Genomic DNA, 10,009 nt, shown 5'->3' with positions numbered 1-10,009 from the left:
CGAACCCCAAAGCCCGCCCGCCCCGTGCCGCGTGTTTCTCGCCGGCGATGCGGCCGGTTAGCGAAGGGGGAGACCCTCGCGCAAGCGACGGGGTGAAAGGTAACCGCTGTGTGCTCTGACTTCCCGCAGTGCACCTACGTGTCGGTCGCGCAGGTGGCGCGGACGCACGCCGTGGTGCTGAGCCGGCCCTCCTGGCTCTGGGGTGCGGAGATGGGCGCCAACGAGCACGGCGTCTGCATCGGCAACGAGGCGGTGTGGGGCAGAGACGAGTTCTGCTACCGCGAAGCGCTTCTCGGCATGGACCTCGTAAGGTTGGCACCGCCTCTTTTGGTAAATGGTACCGAATTCGGAATTTATTTTGAAACGGGAATTTCGAGTGTAGTGTAGTACGGGGGAATAGGTGCTTCAGAGGACACACCTGTCCCTTTTGCTGTTCCAGTCGCGGTTAAAAATAAGTACTTCTTGGCACAGGCGTCAGATCCCTGCCCTGCGCCTGGGGGAGGCATCAGGTGCTAGAGCAGAATCTGACAAGGAAATGGCCAAACGTTTTTCTTTCTACAAGGTTTATGCTAAACTGAAACAAGACTTTTAACAAGAGCACAGGTAAACTTTGGGAACTAGTCTTCGGGCCTTTTTCTTGGGTCTGTACCAATTTCCTATTTCCTCTATCTTTCACACACACGTATTTTAAAGTTTCAGTCTTGGCCGCACGTTTCCATGTAAACAGCGACAACTTCTTATGCCTGCCTTACTGGGTGCCAGTGTAACTTAACTCCCCTTGATCTACAGCACTCAGTCAATTCTCCTTGGTACTGTTTCCCCCCAGTCTAAAACTTGAAGGTGTTTCCTGGCAGCTTTTTCATATTTCCGTTTGCTGTTTTTCCCCACATCAAGGACACAGAGGACTCACTTCAAAAAACCCCTTTAGATGACTCGCTCCTTTCCCTTACCAGATCGTACCAACATCAGGTACTGTCTCTATTTAGCCTGTATCCAGGGCTAAATTGCAACAGTTGCTTTATCACCTGATGACCTCTCCCCAGCCAAGAAGGGGTGTCAGGAAAAGAAAACCTACAGTTCAAAATGAAAACAGATCTAATGAAACAGCCAAAATAATATCAATGCCAGTATAAAGTAAATGAAGTTCTACTCAGCCCAGCAAATGTACAGTGGTCATAATAAACGGGAAAGCAGTCCTGAGGAGCAGAATCAGCAAACTTCCCCTTCTATACCGAGTGTGATGGCAAGACTGTGATTCTGGCCCAGTGAAACCAGGACAGTCACACACAGAAATAGCATTGCAAGTTAATTTGAAAACTCAGGCCGAATAGTTGTATGTAAAGTTTATAATTCCAAAGATAACATGTTCCTTCTGTTTTAGGCTTGGACTCGAGAGAGCGGACACAGCTGAAAAGGCTCTTACTGTCATAGTTGATTTGCTAGAAAAATATGGACAGGGAGGAAATTGTATGGAGAGTCAAGTGGCATTTACATACCATAACAGTTTTCTGATCGCCGACAGAAAGGAAGCATGGGTGCTGGAGACATCAGGAAAATACTGGGCAGCAGAAAAGGTAGAAGGTAGGGAGATGGTGCTCTTAATTTTAAACATTTGGGATACAGTGATGATTAGGAGTGCTCCACTTTTCATTTACCATTTCATTAAGGCATCAGACTAGCCCCCAGATATGTACATGTGCCTGTAAACAGCACGAGTTGCTTCCCAGGGCATCAGAGTGGAGTGGCTAGCAGTTCCACAGAGGAGCCAAGTCACAGGGGGCCTTTTCAGACTCAGAGATGACCAATTCTGCACTTGTATGTCGGGAAGGGGTGCGGAGAAAAGACGCATACTCCGTAGGGGTTCACAGTCGAATCCATTTATTGCAAAGTATTACAGCCTTTTGTAGTAGACAAGAGACAGCCCCCCAGACCCCATAGGTTAACAAGCCTGTTCACATGCCTAAGCTGAGCTACAGATTGGATAACAGTTATTGTCCACGTGCTCTGCAAGCCTTTATGTCACTGTACAGATTGTTGAATTTAGTCTTGCCAAGTTTATCAGTCTTGTCTGGGTGAACCACCAGCGGAGCTCCTTATCTCCCATTGTTTTGCTCTTCTCCTAATTCAAGGTTGTTTCATGGACTTTCTCAGGCCTATGAGAAACTAAGGCCTGTACTGATTGTTCATGCTAAGCAAAACATATCACCCCGCTCCGCAGGTCACGATTCCACACTTGTAAAACAGAGGACAGTAAGAAAGTCAGCATGGGAATGACAGCAGTATGTATGGTTTTAACAGTGGTGGCAGTGACAGCTTCATTTGGTGACAGGATTGGTGCATTGAGCCTGGAAGAGGCTGATTCTTCCAGTGGCCTTAGAAGGACAAGCTGTGGCTTTGGAGGTCTAAGAACGAACGTAAATATGAGAATTATCAGGACAGAACCTGATGTTGGCAATAGAAGTATGAGTCAGAACTGAGTGGCAGTGGAATTTCAAACAGAAGGATGCATATAGCCAAGGAGAGAGGGCCAAAAATAAACCACAAGGCTCGGGCATCTTGTAGGAAACTCTTCAGTGCATAGTTTGCTTTAGCAAGCTACATATAAACAAAATATCAAGAAAAAGCATTCAGTGTCTTAAAATGATCCTTTCCTTACCTTACGAACAGGAGGTGTACGGAATATTTCCAACCAGCTGTCTATCACAACCAAGATTGACAGAGAACACCCAGAATTGAAGGAATATGCCAAAAGCAAGGGCTGGTGGGATGGGGAAAAGGAATTTGATTTCGCTGCCACATATTCGTTTGTAAACACTGCCAGAATGACCACATCCAGAAGCCGATATTGCGAAGGCTATAAACTTCTGAACAAACACAAAGGTATCATTTCTTATATATTTTTTTTAAAAAGGTATGCAAAGCACTTAGTGAGCTACATTAATTAAATTCATAAATGATTAGACATCTGATACAGGTACTCATTCACAAGACTTGGTGAACCAAAACTTACTTGAGAACTTTCTGCCTAAAGGAGAAAGGTTGAACTTGAAAACTTCTATCCATTTTTGCCAATTTGTTGATGAGGAAAAATTAAAACAAGGGCCAAATATCAAAAACACACAGCTACAGTAAAAACATGGGAGGTCACATTATGACCATACCACTAAATACTCTGTAAGACCTGCTCTAAAACACTTTGATAGGGTATATGTTATTACTGTACTTCTAAAGGAAAAAAATAGATGTTAAAACAGAATCCCGGTGGTTTGCAGCAACAAACAGAACTGTATGAACATCTTCAGTCTTACCATTCGTACAGGCCTAGGACAACAGCTCAGCATTTGGATGTGTATCTTCAATTTATATTTGAGATTGTTTTTTAAATCTTTGTAGTTTCACTAGAACTGCTCCTCTAACCTTGTGCAGTGTGATAAAAGACACTGAGAGCAGAAAAAAATAATTTTCTGTACTCTAAGCAGGTGCTTCTAATCACTTAGTGCCTTATTTTTCAGACCTCTGTAGAAAGAAGCTATTACTTCCCTTCTGACTGAATCCACCTGGCAGGTTTTTGCTGCATCTGTATTCACTTGCTCATTTGAAGTAATTAATCTGAACCAAAATTACATTGCACCCCTATGTTTTTTTTTATTTATTTGGCTGAGCTCTGCCAGACCAGGTTTAGCATTTAGTTAATGCATCAGAATGAATGACCTTTTGCTATCCTGCTCTAGTCATTGTGTAAATCCCACATTCATTTTGGGAATTGCAGGTTCTGAATACTGAAAGCATTTTCATAATACCTGTATTTACTTGTATTACAACAATGCTGAGATTCTATCAGTGTTTTCATTCTAAATCCCCATTTTCAGGCATTTACCTGAGCCATTTTAAAAATCACACTGGTTGTTCAGGCTATCAGCTTCATATGGTTTCAGTTTGTTTAGGTTTGTTTTAAATAGGTGCCCTAACTAAAAGCTATTTGGTTTACAGCATCAGTAAAATCACTGGTTTCTTAATCTGTCCTTCCCAGCTTTGTCATTCAGTGGCATTGCAGTTTTCCAGGCTGCCTACCATGGAAAGACCATTTTTAGATAAATATTACATACATTTAAAAAAGTAGGGAACATTTCAGGAACACAAAATGACAAAAAAAGAGTCTAGCAGAAAATACACAATACCTTCTTTCCTGCTTGCAGTTGACAAACTGTCTGTTGCTTCTTTTAATTTCTTTGATTCATCTAGCTTGCTGATGTCTTGAATTCTCTGACTTTCCCAGTCAACTGTGGGAATACTTAAGAATGTTTTCTTGGTGAAATGTAGTGCTGTATGCCTGCCTACAGGCAATTTGATTCGTGTATTAAAAAAACAATATTGGAGACATCCGACTTAGCAGCAGAGTGATTGCTTTAAGAGGAAACAGCAAAGCAGTTTAAAAATTTAATTTTATGCAGCTAGAACTTCAGTGAGGGAAACACTAAAATATTAAATGGGAGATGGCACCTTGTTAAAAATGGTGGTGTCATTTGAACACTAGATGCAATGGCAGATGTGGAAAAGGTTTTGTTCCACCTAACTGAGAAGAAAGAATTATTTTCCTAGAGACATTTGGCACTCTACTTCACATTGGTAGTTAAGACTTTACAAATGGATGTACTGTTGTCGTTTGTTGATGCTGAGTAGAGAATGTGTTGTTAGCCCAGTGCATCCTTTCAATTGTCAGCTTGAAACTTAAGTGCTTCTGAAGGTTGGATGATTAAAAAACAAACAAACAAACAAAAACAAAACAAAAAAACCAACAACAACAAAAAAAAAAAACCAAACCAAACAGTCTTGGTGTTTCACTTTCAAAGGTACACACAAAATCCATGCAGAGTTATTTTTTTAAAATTTCCAGAGCAACACGATGGTATTAACTGTGTACAATTGCCAGTAACTGCTATGGTGATTTATCTTTACTTCCACGCAGTGCTCATCAAGTTCAGCCTTTAATCCAAGCTACTAATTTTCATCTGAAAAGTTACTGTGTTAATGATCATTTGCTAGCCATATGTATTTTACCTCTCTAGGAAACATCATGTGGTGTTGTCCTCCCTCTTCTCTAAGTCATAAATGTTATAGCTCATTGTCACCTACTCTTTGAAATAAATACTTCGGGGAAGACAATAATATTTTTAAGTGTGTTACCTATTAAGTTATGCTGTTAGGATGATTCTTTTTTTTTCTGCCAACAAAGACAAACTAAAATTGTCATTGCCTGTTTAAGGAAAAAGCAGCCAGTTGTACAGAGCTTGTCATTTAGTTGATATTATAAGTAGCACTGTGGGTAAATGATTGTCTTGTATCTTAAATAGGATCTATCACATCTGAAGTAATGATGGAAATTCTTCGTGACAAAGAGAGTGGCATTAATATGGAAGGTGAATTTATGACAACTGGAAGCATGGTGTCTGTACTGCCTCAGCAGCCTAATCTGCCGTGTGTTCACTTCTTTACTGGAACTCCAGATCCTGCAAGGTGGTGTAGCAGCAAGTAGTTATGATAAAAAGTTGCAAATATCTAAATGAAAAAGTGTTGCGATTTATGTAATTTAATTCCTTTTTTTTATTATTCTCTTTTCCCCTGGAAAAAGCACAAGAAGGAACATAAGGTACATTATGTACACTAATGTTGTCTACCAACTTACTTAGTGAAATACTGCTATGACACTGACTGTTTTGTTTGTTTTTTTCTTTTATTTTAAACTAAGACTTCTTTTTTAAAAAAGGAATTAGAAGAATAAGGAAGTATACAGCAAGCTACTGACTCAACAATTTTAACAAAACTGTATGGGAAAGGATCTCTGTTCTATTTTCTCTTTCTAGGTCTGTATTCAAGCCTTTTATTTTTGTGCCCAGTATTACTCAGTTATTAAAAACTAGCTCCCCTACATTTGGTCATGATGATCCAGTTAAGAAGCAACCACGTTTTCAGACTAAGCCCGATCGAAGACATGAGCTCTATAAAAAACATGAAAGTGCTGCTGTAGTTATGGAAACTACCAAGGTACGTTGATTAAATTAGATTTCAATGCAAGCAGGTGGTTTATATAAGTTCCTTGCTCACATGTTGTTAATGTGATACCATTTAATGCCCTTTGATGGACCGCAAAGAACTGCATAGTGCAGCAGAAGCCCGTTGTCTTGGCATCTGGCAGGCATATGTTTCAAACACTAAAAATGAGAACTAGCACTTTGTTGTACTCCCAGGCCTAGGCCCAGACAAGTATCTGTAGGGCTCATCTTGCAAAGCAGCAGGGCACACATAGCCTTGCACCAGTCAGATAATGGGGAATGCCTGAGCAGCCGCAGGCAAACGCACGACCCCTGGCAGGAGCACTTAGAACTTCAGGACCCTGGTCTCAGGCAGTAAGCAGGGCATGCCTTTTGTCATTGCTTGGATGGACAGGAAAGGAAATAAGATCACAAAGATAGCTGGACATGAAGGTGAAGCAGAGTGGGAGTTGCTTAGTGTAGAACAGTTGATGATCAAAAATCAGCAGCTCTCCTAGCTACAGAGACATGTTCTAAAACATAAGACATATGCCCACTTAAGTTTTGATAGCATAAATACTTCAAGCAGCTTTCATTTTGTTTATTTTCAATCCATCAGACAAAGATGCAGGGAGATAAAGTGAGTGCTAGATATCAGAAAAGACATCTAAGAAAAGTTGTCATGGTCCTAACTTCTACCAACACAAATTTGTATCCTAGAAACTATTAAGAGGTGAGAGTAAGGACAGCAGAACAGAATTTTGTTAGGGTGAGCACTACGTACTCTGTATAATTTTTAGTGAAATAGACGTTTCTTTTTGCAGGACCAAGGTAAACAGATGCTGAAAGAGATACAGGAGTTGGAGAAACGGAAGCTCAGTGAAATGGAATCAATCCTGCAAAATGGATGTCTCGACATGAACCAAGTGGTTAACCTTTTTTCACAGTGTGTAGAAGAAGAACTCAAAATATATAGCTAAAACTACTGTTTGAAATTGGCAAAATTCAATTTTAGGATTAATTTTTCTAATCAAATGGCTATATAGATTACAACTTATTTTCCATATACCGGTTAGTATGGACAGTTCATGTTCAGGCCAGACAGCTTTTGTTTGTATGAAGCAATGCTGAAAAGGCTCTTAAGAGTTAGGCAGTGGCTTTGTCTGTACGTGACAAAGCTGTCAGCAGATACTGATTTTGTCAAGAGGAGATGCAATGAGAATGTAATAGCTCATCTGAACTGCAGAGCAACCCTGTCTGGATGAGGAACGCTAACTCAGATTTGGAGGGCTAAGTTCTAGCATACACACACTTAGCTTTTATAGTCAAGATAATCGTAGCAGCATTTCACATGGCTTGAATTAAAATGGCTATGCTGAAGGACTTCCTAAAGGATAGGACCTATTTCTTGCACTGAACAGAAAGGAAAGTGATAAGCAAGTCAACTCAAATTGATACTCAGCTGTTTGACAAAACCATTCTAAGATACATGTCATATGTGAACCTTTTTCAATGTAAAATGAGGCTAAGAGGTCAAGGTTTATTAAAACCAAATCAGTTAAAATTCTACCATGATTTGTTGTGAAATATGTTTATGTGGAATTAAACAATGCAAGAATCCTGCAAGTTACCACACGGTTTTCACTTCCCTGTCTACTTTCCCCACCCTAATACAAAAAAATAAAGTAACTTACTTACATAAAATACAATTATTGTCAGATTAATTCTGCAGTACACTTGATAACATCATGTGGGAGTTTTTAAAAGTTTCTTGAATTGTTACTTTTTTAAAATCAGGCAACTAGAAAGGAAGAGGTTTGGGTACACAAATATACACAGGTACTCATCAGGACACCAAAAAGGACTAATACTTTTTTTTTAATTGATAACCAGCCTTTTAACCATTCCTTGTCTTGCCAAAACTACTAGAGTGTAGAGTTAATTTAATCAAGCTTTTTACCCTGGCAGGAACTCTTCCTTCCATGATCTTGTTTAATGACCAATGGGTGACGCTACTTTTATTATCATTTATAAGTGAAAAGAAAGAAGATTATGGCTTTAATACATGATCAAGCAGGATAAAAGTATGATTGGAAGGAAAAAACCCACAACCCAGCGCTTCTGCAAACCTTCAGAAGAGCACTTGTAACATGAAATGAAGCAGCAGAGCAGCAGTAGCAGTATGTGACATGACAGCATCCCCACAGAAAGACACAGCAAATGTGACGGTTTTTCCATGTTTAGTCAGTGTCTAGAGTAGTCTCAGATGCTAAAGACAGGGCTACACATGAGCAGTTTTCTCATTTTTATAAGCTGTTCTATCCTCCCACTGGTAAAAAAGTTAAGTATAGGCAAATGAAATACCTATACAATGAAGTTTGCAGAATAAGAAAACAGAGCTTGTTAGAATTTTTTCTTCCTGGTTGTACAATGAAAGTAGAATTTAATTTGGGGTACTGTGTTCAGATCCACGGCAAGAAACTACTGGATCAGGGAAGGTTTTCTAACTTTCTAATTCTATTGATCCGAGGTGTACCAAGCAGCAGTAGCAAGTAGGATTGAGTAGCAGCTAAGACTGAAAGTAAGCTTTAGTTGACTGAATCTTTTGTGCCTGTGTTACCAACCAAATTTCTTACCACTTCAGTAGTACAGTGGATGTTAGTGAACTGGAAGGCGTGTTGTAACAAAATTTTGCTGTATTTACTCACTTTCCTCCTGAATTGTCTGTATCTGACAATTGTGTATATCTTTGTCCTATTTTTGATCATCAGCTGTCTTACACTAGCTCTTGGATAACTGCAAAGACATCAATAAGTGCCAGGTAAAACTGTGCTGGAAAGCAAGGTATGAGTCAAAATTACAGGTAGCATAGCAAAATGAGAAAAAATTTTATGCTACAGTGCAAAAATAGTGAAGGTACACAGGGCTGAAAGAGGTGAAGGTGGGGGAGCAGGCCTTTAAGTGAACTTCTCAGGTACTTTATCATGGGGTGGCAATTAACCAGGTTAAGCATATAGGTTTTGTTGTAACATAGGCAGATATAGTCCAACTGTTCCTCTAGTTTCTGTTCTGGTTTTTATTTACTGGTTTACAGAACATAAAGTAAAAACGTGATGTGTGGAAATAGATCAAGTGATGGCCAACAGAGTAGGGGATATTTTGGTACCTTTTTTTCTTGGGATTTCATCCTTCTAGAACACATGCAGTGGAGAAACACAAAACGAAGACGATATCAGGAGCAATAAATAACCCTGCCTCCTACAACCGATCTGAAAAAAAAGATAAAAATCAGAAAGTCCTCTAGAGGGCATCCTTTGCATGGATTTGAACTTGGAGCGCCTCTTGCTACACATTTCAAAAGGCCTGGCTAGACCTTTGGGAAGGATCGTTACTGGGGAAAAAAAGTGTTCTAAAATTACTATCTAGAAAACTAAAAGTTTTATATCCATTCCTGTCCATTATCACAATTATTTTGAGATTAGTTCTAGAAAAAAGATCCAGCGTTTCCCTGGAACTCCTCTGGAATTAATTGTTCAGTGGATGTCTTCGTGGAACTGTAACTTCCAAGTTAACGGAGATTTATCCCAAAATAATCCACCTTCGAAATAGAAGCACTCAGTGTAGCACTGACCACATCTTTAAACCAAAGCTATTTCTAACCACCAAAAATTCAAACGTCAGTAGATCAACTCTTGACATACATCAAATTGTCAACTGTTTTTAAAAACTTTTCAGCACTGCTTGGTGGAAGCAAATAGTTATCAGATAAAAGAGTTACTTAACTTACTAAAGCAATTAATAGTCTATTCTTAGCTTCCAGAAATACCCAGTGATTTAGAAATAGATTTTCATATACTATATTTCATTCCTAGTTTCTTTAGTCTATTTATTAACCCCCATAGACTCTCACTGGACTAATGGGCATGTTATCAGCAGTCATAATGTTGTAACAGTTAATCTAACAGAATTTGGTATCAGTT

The 10,009-nt window shown here is 39.5% G+C and overlaps 1 protein-coding gene across 1 annotated transcript; it reads left to right on the top strand.

Annotated features, from left to right (window-relative positions):
• Positions 1-99: 99 nt before the first annotated feature.
• SCRN3 (secernin 3) lies at positions 100-7,009 on the top strand (the record flags this gene model as incomplete). The annotated part of the gene is made up of 6 exons (XM_008945601.1): positions 100-311; positions 1,382-1,581; positions 2,668-2,880; positions 5,352-5,514; positions 5,862-6,042; positions 6,854-7,009. Coding segments are annotated over 6 exons (1,125 nt in total), but the record flags the coding sequence as incomplete, so codon positions are not given.
• Between the last annotated feature and the right edge of the window lie 3,000 nt (positions 7,010-10,009).

This window comes from Merops nubicus, unplaced genomic scaffold, assembly GCF_000691845.1.
Source record: "Merops nubicus isolate BGI_N331 unplaced genomic scaffold, ASM69184v1 scaffold13658, whole genome shotgun sequence".
Taxonomy (NCBI): domain Eukaryota; kingdom Metazoa; phylum Chordata; class Aves; order Coraciiformes; family Meropidae; genus Merops; species Merops nubicus.
The sequence above is the reverse complement of the archived record's forward strand: the minus strand, read 5'-3'. Positions and strand labels throughout refer to the sequence as shown.